The 25,212-nt window shown below is 33.7% G+C and overlaps 1 protein-coding gene across 1 annotated transcript; it reads right to left on the bottom strand.

Moving 5' to 3' along the window:
• Positions 1–13,710: 13,710 nt before the first annotated feature.
• LOC120087912 (uncharacterized) lies at positions 13,711–16,300 on the bottom strand. Its single transcript, XM_039044924.2, has 4 exons — positions 15,773–16,300; positions 15,446–15,670; positions 14,584–14,751; positions 13,711–14,066 (listed from the first exon to the last, which is right to left on the bottom strand). The coding sequence occupies exons 1-4, from the start codon at positions 16,102–16,104 to the stop codon at positions 14,063–14,065; spliced, it is 729 nt and encodes a 242-aa protein (XP_038900852.1). The 5' UTR covers positions 16,105–16,300; the 3' UTR covers positions 13,711–14,062.
• Between the last annotated feature and the right edge of the window lie 8,912 nt (positions 16,301–25,212).

Here is a 25,212-nt window from a genome sequence, read left to right as displayed (position 1 = left end):
CAAGGTTTCAAAGGATGGGCTAGAGGTGGATAAAGCAAAAATTGAAGCCATTGAAAAACTTCCACCTCCAACAAATGGGAAAGATTTAAGGAGTTTCTTAAGACACGTGGGGTTCTATAGGCGATTTGTGAAGGACTTCTCCAAAATAGCTCGACCATTGAATGCGTTGCTAGAAGCTGACAGACCTTTTGACTTTGATTCACACTGCCTCACCGCATTCAAAGCACTGAAGGACGCATTGACTACATTGCCTATTTTGATCGCACCCAATTGGACAAAGCCATTCAAGCTGATGTGCAATGCCAGCGGATATGCGATGGAGGTAGTCCTGGCACAAAAAGTAAAAACAATGTTACACCCCATCGCATATACAAGCAGAACATTGAACTCCATGCAGGCAAATTACACTACCACAAAGAAGGAACTTCTAGCGATAATCTCTGCGATTGAAAAATTTAGACCTTACTTGTTGGGATCAAAAGTTATAGTCCACACTGACCACTCGACAATAAGATATTTCATGACCAAAAAAGATGCAAAGCCGAGACTAATCTGATGGGTTCTCCTACTCCAAGAATTTAATATGGAGATAATCAACCACAAAGGAATGGAGAACCAGATCGCTGACCATTTATTGAGGTTAGAGAATCCTAAAGTGGATTACATTCAGTTGGAGGTGAGTGCATCCTTCCCAGACGAGTAGTTGTTTAAAATTGAAGAACTACCCTGGTATGCAGATATTGTCAACTTCTTGGTCTACAAACAATTTTTGGAAAATTACACATCCCACCAAAAGAAGCGGCTCAATCATGAATTTAAAGCCTACTACTGGGACGAGCCAAATCTTTACAAAAGGGGACCAGATAGATATTCAAACTATGTGTTCCAAAGACTGCTTTTTAGTGCATACTCTTTCAATGTCACAAATCACCCTATGGAGGAAATTTCGGGGGACAGCACACAGCAGCAAAAGTTTTGCAAAGCGGGTGTTATTGGCCAACTCTGTTTAAGGATGCACGAGAATATTCTATGAAATGCAATAAGTGCCAACGCACTAGAAACATTTAAGAGAAAACTGCGATGCCAATGAACATCATATTGGAATTGGAACTATTCGACGCCTAGGGTATAGATTTCATGGGACCATTTCTACCGTCAAATGGTAATAAATACATTCTGTTGGCCGTCGACTATGTTTCCAAGTGGATTAGAAGTGATTTCATGCATTGCAAACGATGTGGCAACAGTCTCCAAGTTCTTACAGAGCAATATCTTCACTTGTTTTAGCACTCCACGTGCCATAATAAGTGATGAAGGGATCCACTTTGTCAATCGTATCATTAACAAACTGCTGATCAAATACAATGTCCTCCATCAGATTGCCATTGCATATCACCCCCAAACAAACGGACAAGCCGAGGTTTCTAATAGAGAAATCAAGTCGATTTTAGAGAAGGTGGTGAATCCATCACAGAAGGATTGGGTCATGAATCTTGACGATGCCTTGTGGGCATATAGGACTACCTAAAAAACACCCACAGGCATGTCACCGTATGTGTTGGTGTTTGGGAAGGCTTGTCATCTGCTGTTGGAATTAGAACATAAGGCGTTGTGGCAGTGAAGAAGCTTAACTTTGATCTGAAGGTTGCAGGAGAGGAGAGAAAACTTCAGTTACTCTAGCTGGACGAATGGAGACTACAGGTGTATGAAAATGCCAAAATTTACAAAGAATGCACAAAGCGTTGGCTTGACAAGCATCTATGTGAAAAGAATCTCTAGAAAGGTCAAAAGGTCTTGCTGTTCAATTCTAGGCTATGACTCTTTCCGGGAAAATTGAAATCACATTGGTCTGGACCATTCATAATTAAGGAAGTATTCCTGCATGGAGCGGTAGAATTAACAAACGAAGATGGGACCAGCGCATTTAAGGTAAATGGACAAAGGGTCAAGATGTTTCATGGAGGAGATTTCCAACGCGAGAAAACATCCGTGGACCTGAGGCAGCCAGAATGAAGAAGAAACATGTAATCCCTGCATTGATAAGTGGCACACATTCATCAGGGAAGAAATATATTCTTTTTTTGTATCCTTCTTTTTTGTTTTTCTTTCATGAATCTATCTTACTTTTTGCATGATTACTACTCTTTATAATTGCCAACTCTTTCTTTCATATATTTTATCCTCTTGATATTTATCACATTGATCGTAGTAAACGATTGCGATGGAGCAATGCGATAACCTCAAACACGCGACCGGTTTGTTCAACTCATCGCAATCAAAGAATCAGCCCACTACAGGAAAGGATGCGATAAAAAATGATGCGGGCGAAAAAGCAAATTTGGGGGTTGTGTCTTTTCTTGCCTCATTTTAATTTTGCACTTCTCGCATTTCAATTTAATATTGCTGAATTCTACTATCGCATACTCTTTACTTTGACCTAATCTTGAATTTTTTATTACTTTATTTGGTCGTCGCATTCGCCCTTTGCCAATTGTGACTTCAATGATGAAATTCATTCCTTTGTTTCTTACCGCATGTACTAGAGACAAACTAATTTCAGGACAGTCAATTCATGAAACATTTCTAAAATTTAACGGTCTACCTGCTTTCCTTCAAAACTATTTTTATGAAATTTTCTAAGTCCATCATATGAGTTATTTTGTCTCTCAGCAATGAGGACATTGTTGTGTGTAAATTTGGGGGTGCTAGTAATGTTATTTTCAACCTTGATACTTTTAGAAATTTGATACTTATGTCAAAAAAAAAAAGAGAGAGAGAGAGAAAAAGAAAGGAAAAAAAAACTTGAGATCGGATCCTGCTCGTAGTTGGATGTACGCATGACAGTCGTGGGGACAAGCCAAAACGAAGGTGGGAATCGTGATCAATGCATAAACCGAGTGATCACAACTCCACTGCCAAATAAAGAGATGGGCATGAGTTTTGACTTGTCCCCATGGGTGTCATGCAGACATCTAACTAAAGACAATGAAAAAGAGTACCTTGCTCGTAGTTGGATGTCCGCATGACACCTGTGGGGGCAAGCCAAAACAAAGGTTGGGCACTTGGATCAGCGCAAGATCACAAAACGAATATCTGAATCGCGAAAGGGTCAAAATCACTTGAACACCTCAGTTTGAGAAAGTTTCAAATGAATCATGCGATGTCCTGGAAACGAGTAAAGTTTTTTTTAATGTTAAACTTGCGGGCTCTAAAGATTAGAAATATTTTAGGAAGAGATCAGGATAGAAATTAATAATGCATTGGTTCATGAAATTTGAATAAGGAACCTTGAGAAGTCTAGGTAGGGTAAAGATGGTTGAATCTTTAAACAAAATCTTGGGGGTGTGATAACTGGTATAAATACAAGTTATTACAGCTCAAATAAGTAAAACAATGAGAGAAAGCGATGGTTAAATAGGAAATATCATGTCCGAAAGCGCCAAACTAAAAGGAATTGTGATCGCTAGTGCTCATCGCATAAAAGCAGTTAATTTACCTATTCTGTGCAGGTATAGTGCGATGGCGCATAAGAAATTGAGATCCAAGGGGCACAATGTGACAGGGCGCTTGAAGTTGCGATCGCAAGACATGTGATCGTAAGAAGTTTCTTAAAAAGTGATCACATAAAGACCTCACATCAAGGCAACAACATAATAAATCCCGATGGAACGTAAAGCTGATAACGATCGATTCTGAATTCAGTTGACAAGTCATTAAAAGCCACACTGTAGCAAGTACATTGAACTTTCGGTGACTTCTAAATGGCCCAACAGAGTAGGGAAATTAATGTCGCCCATCATTGCAATCATTAGTAAGAAAAGCTGCTTCATCTTGAAATCTATAAATACCGAATGCCACTAGAGAGAGGGGGATTCATGCACATACATATAGTATACATAGAGGACAAAGAGAGCAAAGAGACGAGGCAAATCCGAGAGAAATCGCTCCCAGACAGATCGAGAGACTGCTAGAAAGCAATACAAAGGAGAGAAGGCCAACCCTTGCGAGAGCAAGAATCCATAACTAGAATAGAGTTGTAGTGATTAAGAGCAATGTAAAAGGCCACGGGAAGCAAGACATTCAACATTTGTTAGTTTGTATTCAGAACTTTATTTATAGAAAATGGAAATTTCATTTCGATTCATGTTTAATCTCTCTACACCATGCATGAGTAGCTAAATTTCTGAATGGGTTGAGAAGTACTTAGCTAGCATGACTTAAGATATGCATTTTATGCGATCATCTTGTTTTATGTATGCATCATTCAACATTTGGACGTACTTGAGAGAGTAGTTTAAAGATAGAATCTAGGCTTGAGAGAGTCAGATTAGAATCTAGGCTTGAAAGTGTCGGATTAGATTGCATAAGCAAGAGTAGAAACTTAGAAATAAGTTCTATTTGCTGTTACACATCGTATGCGTCCCATAAATAGGAATTGTGCTATACGGTCATCTTGTCGTATGTATGCATCATTCACCATTTGAACATACTTGAGAGAGTAGTCTAAAGATAGAATCTAGGCTTGAGAGAGTCAGATTAGATCGTATAGGCAAGAGTAGAAACTTAGAAATAAGTTCTATCGACTATTTCGCATATACATCACATGTGTCCTAGAAATAGGAATTGTGGCATTCTGCATTGAGAAATGTAGTACTGATATTTGTGTATAGCATGATTGCATAACTTGTGCACAATCTTGGGAAATGTTAGCTAAACCCCTTCTCAACCCCTTCATCGCATACTTATTGTAATTCTACGCTGTCATCACACTACGCTCAACTCTGTCGCATAAGAAAATCTAAACCTAAACACCATCTACTTTTTTTTACCACCACAATAGGATCAAAGAGTCTGTTGATATCCATTTAATAGTCCCTGTGTTCGACCCTGGACTTACCAGGAAGCTAAAAAGGCTTATACTTGGGCTTTGTTAGGAAAACTTGTATGACCATTGCATAACACATATCATCGCATACTCACACTATCGCATCATAATTCTACACATCAGACATTAAATCCTGATTTCAAAACATTTTAATAACGGAAGACAGAGACTGGGCAGAAGTAATTTCTTTTATCCCCATATGGCTCTTTCACAACTCCAGTCTGTGAATCGCCGACCTATTTCTGTCATTACCTGAAAAACATAAAGCAAGGAAAGGTGGGTATGAAATACTCAGTAAGTGACCCATTACTAGACCCTCTAGGTAACATGAAACCTTCCTATCAAGGTGCTGGTGTACAACTCATAGCCTATTAGTCGCGTTGAACTAGAAGTTTACAAATCAATCGTAAATGTGATCTCGAAGGAACACATATCAGTTATAAGTGTGTATCCTGAAGGTACACATATCAGTCATAGGCGTATACTCGAAGGTACAAAAAGCAATTATAAATGTGAACCCAAGGGTGCACAAAATAGTCATAGATGTGAACCCGAAGTAACGCACAAAACAGTCACAGGTGTGAACTCAAGGGAACACACAATCAGTCAAAAAATGTACACCGCCCAAATAAAAATGTTAACATATACCATAAATACTTAACATGCATCAGTACACATATATATCCTTTATCATAATCACAGTCACTTAGCTCATGAAAAATTATCGGAATGCCCTCAGTCATGATATCATAAAATATCAGTCAAAACAATCTATAGGTTAAATGAAATAGTCTTTTCATCATCATAGAGTTGGGACAACTGGTTCAAAAGTGATCCAGTAGTAAGACATTTACCTCGAATTGACCAACATTAATCCAATAATCAATCTAATCCAATAATCAATCCCCAATAGAAACTTGAACTGATGTCTCTAACATAGAAACACAACATTCAATTTCATCCCAAATACCTAAATTTTATATCAACCAATTCAAATTCATTCTAAAACTCTCCAATAACTTACCAAATGCTTAATTTGCTCCAAATCTATTTCAAACTTCACCCAAAGATTCAAATCAAAATACCTGCCACAAAGCTCCAGAACTTGTTGAATAGTACACTAATGACTTTTGAAAACTTGAATTGATGCTCCAATGAGAGATCATCTGCAAATAGAGTAGCAGGACAGTATGAAGTTTAATGAGGTAAGCTCTGTAAAAGCTCAACTAGCTATATTTATTAATGTGTTGGGCAAAATGACTGCAAGTGGCTAGTTGCAAGTAAACCCTCCATGAAGGAGAAGTCTGGGTACGTCTGGCGATATTGATTTATGTTGCATTTGGTACATCTGTTATTTGGGAGAGAATTCAAGTCAAGGTGGAGATTTGTTGAAATGCCTTGAATCTATTTGCTGGCGCTTTGAACCTAGTACGGGGGTCTCGCCCCCGAAACCTATTCAGATTTTGTATTCAGCATATTTATTTATTTGCAGTTATTTACGATTTTGACCCTAGGGTTTAGAGCAGTGCGATATATAAACTCTCTAACCTAGAGGTGTCATTCTTGATGTAATTCTGAAAACATTCTCTCGAAATAATATTGTTCTCCCTCTGCCCGTGGACGTAGCTAACACACTGTTAGTAAACCACGTATATTTGTGTGTCGATCTTCCCTACTCTACGTTCCTTTATGTGTTCTTTAATTGTCGATTTCACAACAGCAGGCATGAATCATGGATATCATGGACGCCCACAATAGTAGCTCCCAACACATTATACTCCATGTTTGAGAAATCATTAAATTTTCTTTTATGTTATCAAAAAAAATGTGTTGCAAAGTCCCCCAAACTTTTCTACTGCAGGTTCTCCACATTTTGAAAAGAAGGCATCTTTGGAAGAAATTATGATTAAGGAAAACAAGCGTAAGACAAAAGCATTGGAAAACATTGTGTAGACCATCACAAGCAATATGCAGAGTATGGCGACCACCATGCAAAACTTGGGCAAGTATAGTGGCAAGTCATGACAAGGTCATCCACCACAGGGAGGCTCAGATGGAACAACTTATTACTTAGTTAATTCCATCCAGGTAAGTAATTTTCATAGTTCTTCTGAGAGGATGTCCCATGAGCAATGTAATGCAGGACCTACTGTGAAATCAATCCTTGTACCTAAAGAGGTTGATGCTGGAAAACAAGTGAATAAAAAAGAGAATAATGTTAAGCAAAAAGAAGAAGAACATGCTCAAAAAGTCATCTTCAAGGAAGTTTCTTGTCTCTGACTCTATTCTTATTGAAAACCTTCCTTACTCGACGTTCTCAAAAGAAGAAGTTGGATGCACATCAACATACCATTTTCTTTGGCACTTGAGCAGATGCTTAATCATGTAAAGTTTATGATGGAGGTGCTATCCAAAAAGAAGAAATTTGAACAATATAAAACAGTAAATCTGATAGAGTTTAGTGCTATCTTACAGAAGAAGTTACCTCAAAAGCAAAATGATCCATGGAGTTTCGCTCCTTTCTATTAAGAAAGCCCTATGTGATTTAGGAGCTTCTATTAATCTTATGCTTTTGTCTGTTTACATGATGTTTAGACTCAATTAGGTGAAGGCCACTACAATTTCACTATAGATGACTGATAGATCCCTTATCCATGAGGTATAGTTGGGGATGTGTTGGTTAAGATTGACAAGTTTATTTTCTTGCAGATTTTGTAGTGCTAGACATAAAGGAAGATTCTGAGATCTCCATCATCTTAGAAAGACTATTTATTACTACAAGTATGAAAATCAATAAAAGAATCAATGAACAATATAATTTTTTTTTAGAATAGGTAATGAACAATGAACCATACAAATTTGAAATAATGATGGTTGTGCCATTAAAGATCAAAATAAACATGACGATTCAAATTTCCCTTTTGAAGACATTTTTCTAACGTGGTAAGTTTATGGTATTAAAGAATACTACATTGTTAACCATTAATAAGATTCAAATGTAATAACAGTCAACGTTTGGAAAAACGTAAAGGAAGAATAAAGCAGTAAAGGGAAAGTAGAGAAAGATGAAGAGGCTGCGCTCAACGGCTATATAGAATACCAATATAATTTCCACTCTACAAAGACTATTCGACTGACCTACATTTAATACACAAACCCTAATATCAAAAGGGCAAAATAATAAATTGAATAAAGGAATAATAGTGTACATGTGTCATAATGCAATAGGTGGTCCTTGGACCAAATAATCTATCTCCTAACAAAATCGGTTGATTAGGATCAGGCCACATCACACTGTCCTTCCAGGTAGGCTCACTGCGCCATCTGTCTTGCTGACGTGGACATTTCTTTCCTTGTCTCAATATCCCCCTCAAACGAGGCGGTAGTTCAACTATTTCGAGTTTGCTTCAAAAAGTGAAGAATTGACTGTGTGTAAGAGTTATAGTAACACATTCAACTACTTGATCAATAGAGGGAACGTACCAAACATCTAGGAGACCTTGGAGAACTCTATCGCATACAAAATAGATGTCAATCTCAATATGTTTCGTTTGGGAGTGAAAAACAGGATTAACAGCTAATGACTAACACTCAAGTTATCACACCACAGTATTGGTTTGCTGCGTTGAGGAATTCCAATCTCTCCAAGAAGTTGTTGAATCCATATTATCTCAGCCGAAGCATGAGCACGCGCCCTGTATTCTGATTCAGTGCTTGATCGGGCCACAACTGACTGCTTTTTCGACGATCAGGATACAAGTGTGCCACCAAGAAATACACAATAAACAGCAATGGATTTATGGTCAACTATGTTTGTTGCTCAGTTAGCGTCAGAAAATGCTGAAATGGATAGATCAGAGTTCGGTTGAATATAGAGGCCATAATACTTGGTGTCGCTAAGGTAGCGAAGGAGTCATTTTACAGCAGCCCAGTGGCTATCGGTAGGACATTTTAAAAACTGACTGAGTTGATTTACCATGAAGGTGATTTCCAGCCGAGTGTTGGTGAGATATTGAAAAGCCTCGATGGTACTTCGATACAAGAAGAGATCGGTAAAAGGAGTGCCACTGTTAAGGGATAGTTGTTTATTCATTACACTTGGTGAAGGGGAAGCCTTGAGATCCGACATGTTAAGTTTGTGTAGAAGGTTGTCAACATATTTCTCTTGGCTAAGTAATATCCCTTGTTCTAAATAGTTAATCTATACACCAAGGAAATAGTGAAGAGGACCGAGGTCCTTAAGTGCAAACCGATTATCTAACAAACTGACCAGCCAGTGAATTAGAGCAGTATCATTTCCAGTCAGAATCACATCATCCACATACAGTAACAGTAATATGACAGATGATCTTTGTTTAAAAATAAAGAGGAAAGTATCTGACCGTGCGTTTTGGAAGTCCCAAGACAGAAGCTCTTCTTTAAGAGTGTTGTTCCAAGCCCTAGGGGCTTGTTTGAGGCCATAAATGGCTCTATTCAGTTTGCACACATGTTGAGGGTATTGAGGGTCAACATACCCAGGTGGTTGGCTCATGTATATGTCATCTTCTAGCTTGCCATTCAGGAAGGCATTGTTGAAGTCAAGTTGTCTCATTTTCCATCCATAAGCAACGGCAAGAGTAAGCACTACACGAATGGTTGAAGCTTTAACAACTGGACTAAACGTTTTAAAGAAATCCACACCTGGAGTCTGATGGAACCCTTTAGCAACCAACCGTGCATTGTAACATTGGATCATGCCATCAGGATGTCTTTTTATTTTGAAGACCCACTTGGCACCTACAACATTCAAACATGAAGAGTATGGAACAAAACTTCACGTACCATTTTTCATTAGGGCCACATATTGTTCATCCATTGCACCTCTTCATTGTGGTGTGTTGAGTGCATCATTTACCCGTGTAGGCTCGATAATGGACCAATCCTTCTTTGACTGGATGTGTAGTATTCGGGGTTTGAAAATTCCATCCTTCCCTCTCGTTATCATAGGGTGAGTGGGGAGGGGAATTGAAGCTGGCGGATGAGTAGTATCGGGTGAGGATTCAACTGTGGAGGGCAGTGGTGTATTAGTTGTATCAGGTAAAGTAGGGGACAAGGGAGGTGTAGAAAGTAGTGTTTGTTCAGTTGGCTGATTGAGAGGCACGGTGTACTGGTTTGAAGGCAGAGGTATAGTCATAAGGGTGGCTGGTGAGAAAATGTTTGTGGTAGGGACAGGGGCTAATATGTTTGTGGTTGGTGAGGGAAGTGGGGTGTAAACTAAGGCAGGAACACTAGGACATAGGTGAGGAGAGACTGGGGCAGCAGTCGATAAAGCAGGGGCAGTAGGTAACCAAGGCACAGGGGTTGTCGGTTGTGTTGGTGTTCCTATTGTACTTGTAAAATTATGCTGAAAGGGAAAATCATTTTCATTAAAAACCACATTTCTAGATATAAAGACTCTCCCATACATGTTAAGGCATTTGTACCCTTTATGCTGAAGGCTAGGCCCAAGGTAAACACACTTGTTCGTGTGATAGCTCAGTTTATGATTATTATACGGTCTTAAACAGGGAAAACAAGCACACCCGAATACTTTCAAATCTTCAAATACTAATCGCTTACCAGTCAATACCTCAACAGGAGACTTACCTTGTAGAACCAGAGTTGGCATACCATTTATAAGGTAGGTAGCGATTGCGAAGGCTTCCCACTAATAAGTAAGAGGAGTAGAGGCTTGAGCAAGCATGGTCAGTCCCTTTTCAACAATATCCCTATGTTTCCTCTCAGCCCTACAATTTTGTGTCGATGTATATGGGCACGAGAATCTTGAAAGAGTATCCTCTTTTCCACACAATTGATGCACTTTGAAAAACTCTCCCCCATTGTCTAATTGAAGTACTTTAACAGCCTTATTATATTGTTGTCTAATCATGGTGGTGAAGTGTTGATAAGCTGCCACAGTGTCACTCTTTAGCCGTAGAGGGTAAATCCAAGTGTACCTACTATAATCATCTACAAATATAGTATAGTAACGATACCCTTTAGATGATAAGATTGGTGCAGGCCCCCATAAATCAGTGTGAACTAAATCAAACATATCATTGGATCTTGACTCAAAATTTGGAAATGCAAGTGCATGAGATTTTCCATACTGATAGTAGTCACAAAATTGAACTTTATCATTAATAATAGTAGGAAGGTTACATTGTTTAATGAAAAGCTCTAAAGTTCTCAATGCAGGATGACCAAGCCATTTGTGCCATACATTCTTGGACACTTTCATTCTAGGGACTGACTAAAACTAGAAAAATTCAGAACAGACAGATGATTATTTATGTGCATTGTATGCTTTCAATCAGACTCTCTAGTGGAACTTCCTCTCGAACAAACTTTAACATTCTCAAGTTGGTACAGACCATCTCTAAGCTGCCCCTTCAGCATGACTAGCCCCGTGTCCTTGTCCTTAATGAGACAAAAACCATTGTGAAACTCAATAAGTATATTGTTATCCTTAGTAAGTTTGGACACACTCACAAGATTTTTGGTAATGTTAGGTAAACATAAGACATCTTTCAAGTTCAGCTTAATATGTTCTTTCACAAGAGATGTATCACCTATATGAGAGATCTTAAGACTGTCACCATTTGCGACTACCAATGATTCCTTACCTCCATATTCATTCAGGTTCCCTAGGTTGGTGTAAACGGCTGTTACATGGCTTGATGCACCACTGTCTGCATACTAGCTCGGATCAGTAAGGATTTCATGACCTGCCATGTATAGTTGAAGAGTATGGGAGGTCACAAGAGCAGATTGATTTTGTTGAGAGGACACCTTGTTTTGCTGTTGGTTGACATGACCTCCCCTGTTTTGAGAGAAATTTGGTGGTGCAAGTTCTTTGTTGTAGCAACCATAGCAATAGTATGTCGTGTGGCTAAGTCGACCACACACTTGGCAGGTTGGTTTGCTACCTCCTCCCCTGCCTCAAACTCTGTTACCTCCATTCCCTCTCTGATTTTCACCGGAATTATTGTTGTTACTTCCTTGAGGCCTTGGATTTGAGTTGAAGGGAGAACCTCTTGTGTTGGTCAGATTAATAGAGGCATTGTGATTAAAACCGGTTGTCACTTTGTGCACAGCTTGATGATCTAACCGTTTCTCAAACAGAAACAATTTTGACTGCATATCTAACCAAGATACATTTGCTTTGCTCTGAATAGTGGCTACCACTGAATTGTATTCCTCATCCAACCCTAGGAGAACCTGTGACACCAAAGCCCTAGTAAAAACTAGACTACCCGCTTGTTCAAGATTATCATAATTACTTTTCATGATTCTTAGATATTCTTCCATTTTTAAATTTCCTTTTCGAGTGGATTGAAAAACTTGCCTAAGAAAATCTTCTTTTGCACGTGATTGAACACCGAAGAGTTTGTTGATGCTATCCCACAACATTCTGGCACTCTCACATCCCATGACTTGAACTACGACTTTAGGAGTCATGGAGTTATACAGCCACCCAAGTAGTAGTTGATCAACTGCCATCCAGGCTTCAAATTGAGGACTCCAAAAAAAAAAAAATTACCACCAAAAGAAACAATTATTGCAAATTTACCTTACAAATTCACATCATGTCCAATAATCACAAATAACAAAAAAATAAAATAAAATAAAAAGTATTGCTTGTGTAACTCAGACAGTGTCCAATAAAAAATTATCATGAGATTAGATATAGCCGAGACTGCACCTAATTTAAAGAAAAAAATGTAAGAGAAATGCAAGTGGAATAACCACGAGTAATTAGTTATAATTAATTTATTCCAAGAATGCTATAAACAATGCAAAAGCAAAGCCCATTATAAAATTTTTGGAGGAAACATTGTTATAGTTTTTTATCCCAGTATACATAGAATAATAGAATTAGTGATAAATTTTAAAAGATGCATATATATACATATACTTAAAATTATTGAAAGGAATTTTCGAGACAATGGATTGGCTCGAATACCTCTTGACGAGAATGTTGAAAAGCTCTAAATCACTAAAAAGTTACGGTCATTAGTTTATTTTCCATATCCAATATCCATTTCAAAAGTCGTAATAATAGATAAATGATGATCCAAGTTTAGATAGATCATATTTTTTCTTATATAATTAAAATAACAAAACAATAAAACATATCAAATAATAGACATGTGGCTCCATAGTAAAGAAATTTCCAACATGAATAGCAACATTTTTTATGTACATTATTGATAAAGTTTGGAACTTAGGTTCATTGTAACAATGACCTTAAATACTATGCTCAAGTGAACTCATCCAAAATAACCTTCAATTTCGATGAAAGAAAAACCACTAGTTATTTATGTATAGCAAAAGATATAAAAGTAGAAATCCATTTCGATTGATTCAAACTCCAAAGTACTCGATTTGGTTCCATTTATTTTTCTCTTTTTACTCCCATTTCTATTTATGATTATATAGTTGACAATATTCATTTTAATTATAAAATTCAAATATAAATATATATAAAAATGAAGGATAAAAATGTAAAATGGAGATACCCTCACCATGAGAATTTAGAAAATGAATGCTTCAGAAAGGACTCCAAAACTCTCAAAAATCTCCATGGGTTGCTCTCACGAGAATCTCTATATTCCAAGACATCTTACATTACCACAAAAAAACGTAGTAATCGAGATTCCTATTCCATAGAAGTCATAGATTCCCATAAAACAAATGTCCCTTAATACTAAGTGAACTAGTCAAAAATAACATTCAATTTCCTTAAAAGGAAAACAACTAGTTATTTGTCTATAGCAAAGATATAAGATTTGGAATCCATATCATTTGATGCAAACTTCAAAGTACTCCATTTCCTTTCATTTCTTTTTTTTTCCCCCCTCTCCCATTGGATAAGTAAAGAAACATAATGTACTTGAATGAAGAGAAAAGTAAGAAGAAGAAAAAAAAAGGCACACACATGACAAAGGTTCATTTCCATCTCTTTTCCCTACATTACCAACACAAGAAGGGAAGAGAAGAGATGGACAAAAGAACCAAAGTCATTACAAGAAAGTTACCCTAACAGACCCAAACTAAAATACTAACTAATAAAAACACAAACAAATAATACAAACAATATTCATATAGGCCCATCAACCCTATTTGCTTCCTTTTTCCCTCTCTTTTGCTTCATTATTACCTGCAATAATAAAAGCAACCATTGATTCATCTAAAATATGTAAAATGAAACCCCCCCCCCCCCCCAAAAAAAAAAAAAAAAAAAGTGCGCAAATTTTCATCCACACATTTATTGCATTATGTTCTTATTTCTACAAAAACAAGTTCAAAATAGTTTCATATAGATCCAAGATCAAACTCAAATTAAACCCAAAACTTCATCAACTTCCTCTCTACTACATTGTTAGGCAAATCTAATTTCAAATACAAGAACAGAATTTAAAAAGAAAGAAACTAACCAATTTCTCAAATTCACCCAAAAAAACAAAACAAAAAAAAAAAAAAACATGAATATGTTTTGTTAATCAATTAAAATCTCCCAATGCATTGACCACATTGGATGTGTTACCACATTTGATTAACCCTCCATAAAATTATCTTTAGTGTATATGTATTTAATTAATGCATGTCAAATTTTTATGAGTATTATTGATCTAAATCACATTTTTGATAGAGATCAGAGGGGAAAAAAAAAGTACCAAAAGAAATTATTGAGATGGGTTTGAGCTTCAGAGTCTTCAGAATCATGGGAAGGAGAATGAACATGTCTTCCTTCATAAGTTGTAATCACCATTCTTGGATCCTCAGCTAATCTCTCTACTCGTTTCTTAACCCTACAGTGATCTTGTGTACAACGATAATAGCTTCTGCATTCATGAAGAAAACATAGATAATATTTAAAAATTTAAATATATATATATATTAAGAGTTCTTTTCATAATTATATGCATTATGTTTATAATAACTAGGATTTTTGTCAGAATGTCTTAAAACTATTTTCTAATGTTCGAATGACAAAGTACGAGATGCTCTAAATGAATTAGTAATGTTTTTGTTCGAATTAATGAATTCTAGAATTTGAAAAGGTGCACTATATATAAACCCTTTAGTCTCATTGGTGCCTCTAGAATATTATTATCTCATGTTTCTTTTTATGAATAAATTGATCTTTATATTTTTTTCCTCGTTTTTTTTATTTGTCGATTTTATAATAATTTTCATATATTAAGAAAAGAAAATTAAACATGAATGAATCAGCTTCATGATTACTTGTTTTAGTTTTGATATATGATTTCCTTTCTCTTTTTGATGTTTTTGAAAGCTTATAATTACTTCTTTCTGCCCCCCATCTCAGAAATAATGATGACCAAAACATCAAAATTTGAATCTCATAGAAAGAGGGAATCAAATCTCAAATATTTACGCGTGAGAGAGAGAGAAAGAGAGAGATGTTTGTACTGAATCCAAATCCAAAGATGGAAATAATTTTTGTAAAGAAAAATGATGTCTAAGAAAAACATTTCATAAAATAAAATAAAAAAAACATAACATTACATTTACCTAGGATGTTGTGTGTTTTTTACCACTTTCTGTCCGTATTTTCGCCATTTGTAACCATCATCAAGAACATCAACATCGCTCATGGTCTTGAAAGAGAATCTTGGTTCTCTCACTTTTCTTCTTCCTTTCATTTTCTTCATCTTCATTTTTGACACTCCCAATTGATGATTCTCATTGTTTGATCTCTTCCCATTCATCAACCTCTCTCCAATTTCTCCCCATGGCCTTCAAAACACAAATCATTTAATTTCAATAAAAAAAAAAAAAAAAGAAAGAAAGAAAAAGGAACCTTTTATTTTTTCAAAAATTGAAAAGTCTTATACTCACCATAGATTTGGAGTGGATGTTTGCAAGGAAAGGAGGTGTTGAGGTGCAAAATCATAGGAAATGGAGGGCTTGAGGGGCAAAAGAGAAGAAGAAATTAGGGTTTGAGAGAGATTATTGGAATTATTATTATTATTAGTATTTGAAGTGGAGAAATTGGGAGGATCAAATGGAGGGGAAGGAGAATGGGTTTGAGGGATTGAAGGAAGTTGAAAAAAAGTTAAGTTTGAAGGGAAATTGAAGAAACCCAATTGAGAATTTGTTGCTACTTCATGATCTTGATGATCTTCAAACAAAGCTTGTGGGTTCAATAAGACTTGGGATTTGGAACCCATTTTTTAAAAGAAATGAGCTTTTGGTTGGCTATGGAAATGGCCTTTTTTTTTCCTTTTATTCTTCTTCTTTCTTTGTGGGAAAAGGGGAAAGAGTGTGGATTCGAAGGATGAGATGAAAGAGAAGAAAGAAGATTTTTTTTTTTTTTTTTTTTTTCGATTTGGGTTGAAGTTGAAGAAAATTGGGTGACAAAGAGAATTTGGGTTTGGCTATTTTATATATACGAGAATAGCCTAGATCCTTCCTTTACGTATGCCAACACCAAAACTACTTTCCCTTTTTCCTTTTGCCATATTTTTCACTTTTATTTACCCTTATTGACTTGTCAGAATTTCGAGGTAGAGTAAAAAGTTCGAGTATTAAAAAATTATCTTATTAACTTACAAAGTTGCTCCTCAACTTACAAATTTGGTCCTCATGTTTGAATGTAGAGTCTTAATTTAGTCCATGCCTCTACTATTATACTTAGACCACATTTACTATGACGTAATAAAAATTAATGTTATCGGAATAAAATTTCATCGACGAATGGATCTTAATAAGTCTAAATCGCAATTGGATTGTTTTTAATCGCATTTACTTAGAATTATAAATCTGTTACATTTCATCGTTATCTTACCATTACTGTTTGACCCTAATAATTATAATAACGCTAACGGTAACTATAATGGTAACAATAAATGTAACAAATCCATGATTATTAAATTACTACAGTAACAAGATCTATAACGGTAACGATAAAGATAGTGGGTCTCATGTAATTTTCAGCCACAATTAGATTGAACGTCTTTTATTCCTTAATCATATTACACAGTTTGATTACAAATTTCAAGTCAGGCTCTACATCTCATTAAGATTGCATAAAGCAGGTAAACAACAACAAAAATAATCTATTGGGGTCCAGTTTTTACATTACCATTGATGGATTATTTTTCGACCGACGTAAATGTGGCCTTAACTAGAAGGCTTTACCTAATCTTTACTGTTTTCTTTTGTCCTTAGCTGATTTTTAGCTCACTTTGTACACATTGAACCTTCTACCTTTTTGAATGAATAGATCACTACAGGCATCGGGATATGACAAGGGTGTTAAAAATGTGTAAACTTAGTTTAGATGTCCTAGTGTATCTCCTGATCCCAACTCCTCTAGGTTTTGTTAAAAAAATTTAGCCTATCCGATTTTAGAATGACATTGGGAGTAAAATAGTTACAATTACTTCTGTTATTTTGAAAATCACTTATACTATTAAAAAAAAGTCACTTGTACAATACTTTAATAGTATGAAAAAATTGCATTTAAAAGTATAAGATGAAATATTGAATTGCTTTTGAGTAATTAAAAGTGATTTTAAACCTCATAAATTGATTTTACCAATTTCAAAATCACCCCTAAATATGCACAAAATTTAATAATAGATATTGTTGAATTATATTCTGAAAGATAATAATTAGGTATTTTTTAGGCGACACTCATTTATGTGCATCACATCCAATTATCCCATTGTAATTTTGTTTGGTGACCAACGTTTCTTTTCCTTTTTTTTTTGGGGGGGGGGGGGGGGGGGTTCAAGTCTAACAATTTCTATTTTTGTTTTCAAAATATTTCTATACATCACATAAAAAGAATAAATTAATCTAGTTTGTACGACTGAATCTTTGGTTAATCGTATATAACGAAAATATGTCTTTTGGGAAATTTAATATGTAGCTAAGCCTAATACATTTCTTTTCAAAATAATAATAATTATTATATAATCATAACCATAGTACATTTGTAGCTTCAAATATTTATCAATTTTAATGGCTTTTTCATAGTAAATACACAAAAAAAGTGCTTTAGGGCTAAAACTATCTCTACGATGGTATGATATTGTCCATTTTGAATATAAACCCTCATAACTTTGTTTTTTGTTTCACCCAAAAGGTCTCATTACTATGAAGATAGTCACCCTCACTTATATATCCATGATCCTCCTCTTATCTAACCAATGTGGAACTTTGGTCCCATTCCTAACAATCATATAATTTACTAAAAAATTCACATTTTTTTAAATCAAGCACGTCAACTTCTACGTTCTAGTTATTCCTTATCTCCACCCCACATGTTCTTGTACTAAAAAAACAAGAATTAATTATTTCTATATAAATATTCAACAAAATCTACATTATTCTTCTCAAAAGATCAATTAAAATAGTTCGTCCTACTTATTTTTGGTTTTAGATATATAATTAAAAACACATGCACAGTGAAGACACATGAAGAAGAGAAATATCCAAAAAGTAAGACAGAGAAAAGAAAAACATTCCTCCATTCACTATTTAACAAGAACAAAGAAACAAATAAAAAACAGTAAGAAATTAGGAGACAAAAAGAAAGAAAGTAAATAATAAAGTGAAAGAAAGAAAAAAGAGAAGAGAATGTAGAGTTTTAAAGGATTAAAAACTGAAGTTGATGCTTCGGATATATATTTGGAGCCTTATTGTCACTGTTTTCCCCAAACCTCAAAAGCATAAAAATTCTGTCTCATTTGCCTTAGTGGAAATTTCACTATTGAATTGAAGGTCAACTATACACGACACTCCACTTAAAACACACCACACTCATTCTTCTAGTTCTTGTCTAACACACCAATTCTCTATTACGTTTTGCTAAAATATTAAAAGTGCAGTTATCTCGTATCGAAAAGGTAAAAAAAAGAAATCATGAACTCTAAAGAAATCTACGTCGTTAGCTTTCAGTTGTTCCAATTAGAAACACTTTAAGTTTGAATATGTTAATTTTAGTTAAATTCTATTTTGTATTCTTTAATTTGTGAATAGAGTTAAAATGTGTGAGCAATATAAAAATTTTAAGAGTGTGCTCTTATAATTGGGATCAGGAAGGAGAATTATTTTGTATGATTATAACAATTTTTTACATAGTTATATTTCTCTAGTCCATGGTTTTGCTCCAGTTGGATGTTTTTTCATGTTAATTTTTGTGTTTCTAAATATATTACTTTATTTTAATTTCTTTATTATTTTTTTGTTTATTCTTGCAGTAGTAGTGAAAGGTTTTTTTCTCAACAACCTTGATATTTTCATTGATAATTTCACATTTTTATCAGTTTGATATCGATACGATGGGTGATTCAACGTTTCCATTATATCGGAGAAAAGTTTCCCCAACAGATAATAAGGGGAGCCAGTTTATGAGGACCCCCAACGTCCTACATGTTCTCAAATTATTTAAAGAAAAAATGATGAGTTCATAGTTTATATATGCATATAAAGAGAAAAATAAGAGAAAATTATAATGTTTCACAACCTAAAAAGCACAAATACGGATATAGATACAAGATATAAATACGATAAGATACGACGATATACGACGATGCGTCAATTTCTAAAAAACTAAGATACGAATACGTTGAAGATACATTATATATATATATATATATATATATATATATATATATATATATATGGCAATGTCCAATTAATTTTATAATACTTATTTTAAGTTAGATTAAAGTAGATTTAAGGGAAAAAAGAAGAAAAAATCCAACAGCATCGAGTGGTGGTTAAGTGATTAGAGCAAATGACAGGAAAGAAGTAGAAGATGAAAATTGAATAATGAAGTTGAGGATGAAGGGGGAGAGAGTGTGAATCATGATTTAGATAGTGAAAAAGAAAAGAAGAATGAAAATTTATTTACCTTTTCTGTTTTTATTATTTTTTACATTATTTTTAAAATATATTATTTTGGATTGCTAAATTTGAGTGAATTTTTAAAGAAAATAGATTGGTTGACCAGATAAATAGCAAATTTAAAGGTTTCATTTGAAAAAATAGCAAAAAAAAAAAATATTAATCGTGAAAATGGCAAAATTGAATTAAATAATAAATTTCAATTAGATATTAAAATGTCTAGATTTTATTTTAGAATTTAATTTTAATATCATTCAAATCAATCAAAAGGAAAAAACGAATAAAAGAAAGGGAAAAAAAATATAACCCTACGGGCTACAACTTCTTTCTTTTTTCCCATTTTTGTTGTTCTACCATAATCGTAGCCATATATCATCACACCAGCAGGTTAAGGTGTGTTTTTTTTTTTTTTTTTCCTTTTTTCACTTTTTTTGTTCGTTTATGAATCTGTCGGCAACCATACAACTCCAACATATGATTTTTTTTTCCTTCAATTGTTTCTTATTCTCTATGATAGTGTGTATTGTGATCATTTGACGAAAAGGAAAACAGAAGGAACAGGCATTGGGTTGCGTGAAGAAATTCTCAAATCCTTAATTTCTTTTTGAGTGGAAAATCGAAGGAAGATGAGAAGATTTTCAAATCCCTAGTGTTTTTTTATTTGAGTTGGTGGTGGTTGTGGTTTTAATTATTTTTTATTTTCTATGAATGCTTAGAGAATTGTAGTAATCATATCATGTAGGTATTGATTGAACTTTTAATAAGCTACATTAGTTACTATCGTAATTATTTAGTTACAGTGTATTTGAAGTTTTTTGCTTCAACTTATGAATGTTAGGTATTTATTTGTAAGTGAGGGCAATTTTGACAATTTATCATTATTTTTTTTATTTAATTTGATTTTGTTATTTTCACAATTTTGAAATTTTTTTGCTATTTTTCTAAATGAAACCTCTAAATTTGCTATTTATTTGGTCAACTCATTTTTTTTTAAAAAAAAAGACTGGTTATATTCCCTTCACGTATTTGAAAGGTGATACACGTATCTGAATTTACTTCAAATCACGTCTCAAACATGTATCTTCCACGTATCTAGACGTATTCATATCAAATGTATATCTCATATCGAACCTCAACATAAATAAAAGTATATGTATTTTCTAGATCACAACCTTGGTTCTAATTATACCATGTGGTGTTCGCAAAATTTGTTGCATAGAAATATGATTTTATAAAATTTATTTCTCTTATAAAATATATAACTATAATATACTATTGAACTTTTCTCAATAAATATATATATATATATATATATATATATTTGAAGTTTATAAAGTATTTTGCAGCATAATATAGCTAATATAAAGTATATTACTAATATATTGTATCATTATATTGATAATGTCTGTGGTTAGTACACTAATATAACAAATATAACTAATAGGTTCTTTTAAAACAATATAACTATTAAAATATCATGTTTATCCCTCTATTTTGTATTTTATTCTATTTTAATCTCTACACTTTTTTAAAAATATTTAAACTTAGTCCCTATTATAATTTAATCAATCTTAAAATTGATTTTTTGAAGTTAAAATTCATCAAAATTATTGGTTAAATAATAGTAATTTACATTTTTTTAAAAAAAGGACACAACATATGAATATGTTTTTTAGAGGGAAATGTGAATAAGTTTCCAACTTTATAGATGGAAGGCCTAATAGAACATAAGTGATTTATGACCAATAAGAGGGTCTAGATAAAACATGAAAGGGTCAAATATTCGTTAATATATTTATATATCCATCGTTATATCCATAAATTGAATAGTACATTTAGCATTGATTTCAGAGTCTTTGAAAAAAAAATCATCGATGTCAGAGTTTATTGGATTTTTTTTTTTTATATCTTCTAAATACCCATAAGATACATTTAACAACTCATCAACTAGTCATCAATACATACATAAATAGGCTAAATTAAAAAAAAAATGTGCATTTTGTGTAAAAAATATCTTTAAATTTTCAAAAGTTTCAAAAATATCTTTAAACTTTAAAAATAAGTTCAAAAATACCATTGTCATTATTTTTTTATAGAAACCATAAAAGTTTTGTTTCAAAATATTTCAAAAGTCTCAAAAATATCTTTAAAACTAAAAAAAAAAAAATAAAAAAATAAGAAATATCGTTACTGTTAATATATAAATAATTTATATAAATATCCTCATTTCTTTCATACAGAGATCAATTTGTTTGAAGTTTTTTTGAGTTTGAAACAAAAACCAATTTTAAAACAAATTATATACAATATAGATATCCTTATTTCTTTCTTATAGGTACTACCTTATTTCTTTCTTATAGATATTATCCTTCTCTCTTATTTTATTTAATTCTTAAACTAAATTTTTCAGCAATCAAAATAAAAACCAAAATTTTGAGTTAAAATAGAAAAGCCTGATCACAAAATTTTGAAATCAAATCTTTTTTTAAAACATACGAAAATGATAAACAGTCAAATAAAAAATGTATTTGGCTATCAACGCATACTCAAGCACTAACATACAACTTTTTTTAAAATGCTTAAGTCCTAAAATATCTTGGTGCCTCCCTTATTTGAAGGACTGTGAGGTCCATAGCAGAAGCGTGGATTGTTCCCAATTTTCAAATTTCACAAAACTAAAATCATAGAGAATATTAATATGCATTTTATAGAATTTTACAACATGCTTTTAGAGATTGAGTTAGGATTTAGATCATATTTACCCTTGAAAAACCAAAACCTTCACGATCTCTTCTCCAAAAGATCACAAACAAAAACAGAAACCAATAATTTGGACAGCACCAAAGGAGAGTCCTCTGTATTCTTCTTAGTGTGAGAATAAGAGCAAGAGATGTGGGCTTTGCTCTTAACTTTGGTAAAAGTGAGGGAGAATAATTCTAGAGAGGATTTTTGGCAGAGACCTTCACATACATATTGAGAGTGTCTACATGAACCACCAAGGAGAAGGAAGAAGAAGATCGCATAACTTCGTCTATCTCATCCCACGATTCCTGAGAGAAATTAAGGGAGTGAAGTTATTTTTAATAACTCCCTCCCTTTTAATTTAAATTTAAATTAAAACAAATTTTAATTTAAAAAATAAAATATGTTATGTGTTATATCACATATAATACATAACATATGGTTGAAAATATATCAAATATAATATAACCTATAGTTTGTAATACTCTCAATAATCTATGATATTTGATATAAATCAAATTTGTAGTAAATACAATTATATAAATCCAATTCATATAAATGTATTAAATACATTTATATCCTCTCAATAAACTTTATAGTATAATATATCACATACATTATGTTAATTATATCATATATAATTAATCCCTCAATTAATTTGAATAATTCAAATTAATAAAAAATTAATCTAATCCTCAATAATCCTAATTGAACTACATATGGGACTTAATGGATCAATAGATTGAAGCTCCAATGGTACTTGGATAATTAATTAAACTTCTTTACTTAAATTATCCAACATCCATTAACTACTGGTCACTCAACTAAAGACCGACAACTACACTCTTCACACTACAAATATATTTCTGTGTATATTAGATATAACCAACCAACAATAGGATGACCCTTCACAAATGGCTCGTAAGTACAAGTAGGCCAAAATTACCATCTTACCCCTGTAGTTACATCTAACTTTTTAACTATCACTAATCCCTCTAATGAATATAAGTCATAGTTCAATTATGACTAAACCCCTCTCGGGCCAAGAGAGGGTGTGGCGTTACATTGTTCAAGCCCCAGAATCAACCCTTAAGAGAGCAATTTATTTACTTACCATAACACTAAGGAAATAATGAATTCCATCTTGTGTAGCTATGTTCCCAGCTCCCGAATCAGACGAATCCCCAAAATGTTAGGCTTATTGAGTCGACGATCTAACTACTCTCATGTTGAGTTGTGCGGACAATTATGCAAACATTCCCTACAGGGACTCTATGATCTCACAGGCAGTGAGCATAGGCTCATGGTTCTTGGCCAAGACTTCAGAAAGGCTTGCCAAGATATATGTTTGGGCCTTTTAATTTGCTCTTACCCAACACTCGTATGCCTCTCGAACATTTCGAGCAGCATTTTGAGTTGAGACTGGAGAACGTTCTTCCACTAGGAAAAATCTCAAATTATCGATGATCAAAACTGTATTAATAATGTTTTTTAGGTGATGTAATTGTCGCCAGTTAATTTGTCAACGGTGAGTATATTTAATTTCACATAAGTCATTTTGGAAAAAAATGCTGAAACATAAAATTTATTTATATTAGTATTCCATGCATTACCCATTTTGGAAAAAAAAATCAATCAAGTTTAGCAAAATAATTTAATGCATCCTATATGACATCTATTTTGCAATGATGTTTCAATCAATCAATCAAGTTTAGCAAAATAATTTAATGCATCCTATATGACATCTATTTTGCAATGATATTTCAATGAGGCAGGGTAAAAGCCGTCGTGAGGTGATCAGGCACCCCTTCCCTGAAATGAGACCATCTCAACCAAATATAGAATAACTCATTGTTCCTGTAAATATTAGTCACGATTGTCCGATTCAGAAAGTATTAACTAGCCTAACATTTTCTTGTAAGTGTAACCCCACATTTTAGATTCTAGAGTTTCGCCCCAATGAGCCAACTGTAAGGAAAAATCGATTAGGGAAAAAACTAAATAAACCTTATCTATTTTTGAAGTATGAGTAAAGGGTCATGCAAATGCCATTCGTAGGGGGACACAAGCAAAGGTGTCTCGAGGCCAAGCATGAAATTTTACTACAAACTAATGAGAGAGACTGTAGGAAGTGTTGACATACGTCCCATTCCCACTTACTATAAATACTCTCTCCATTTACCTTCGTATTGACCTATACGAATACCACCCGTAAGGGCGACACAAGAAAATGTGCTTTGAGGCCGATTATAGGTCTCATGATGTGAACTATGAGGGAGAAATGTGAAAAGCAAAAAAGAAGTATCATATATCTCATTTTCCTTCCACTGAGTGTTTTACCTAGAGATAATTTAATTTAGAAAAATACGGCTAATTATCTTTACTAAGTGATTGTTTAAGTTTGCCCAAAAGTAACACTTACTTTAGATAGTTAAACAATTTTTATTAATGTTCATTAAACATTTTAACAAACTTTAATAAATAATTGCATGCTTGTAGCAAATCTATCTAATTCACCTTCCAGGTCAGTTTCCAAGTAAGGGTATTCCGTTTTGGATAGCTTAAATACCCCGACCTAGACAGAACTATCCTTAGACAAACATCCCTTATAGATATATTTACTATAATTTTAATCTTTTATTAGAATCAATTTAATCCTATTAAATTGATTAGAAAGA

This window comes from Benincasa hispida, chromosome 10 (genome assembly GCF_027475165.1).
Source record: "Benincasa hispida cultivar pf3 chromosome 10, pf3_genome.v1.1, whole genome shotgun sequence".
In the NCBI taxonomy this organism is placed as follows: Eukaryota; Viridiplantae; Streptophyta; class Magnoliopsida; order Cucurbitales; family Cucurbitaceae; genus Benincasa; species Benincasa hispida.
This window is presented reverse-complemented; position numbering and strand designations above follow the sequence as displayed.

Excerpts from the sequence above, each read along its gene's own strand:
- LOC120087912 (XM_039044924.2), bottom strand. The coding sequence starts at position 16,104 with ATGGGTTCCAAATCCCAAGTCTTATTGAACCCACAAGCTTTGTTTGAA. Across the intron at positions 15,671-15,772 it reads ACATCCACTCCAAATCTATG|GCCATGGGGAGAAATTGGAG; the intron begins GTGAGTATAAGA and ends TGTGTTTTGAAG. Across the intron at positions 14,752-15,445 it reads AAAAACACACAACATCCTAG|AAGCTATTATCGTTGTACAC; the intron begins GTAAATGTAATG and ends TCATGAATGCAG.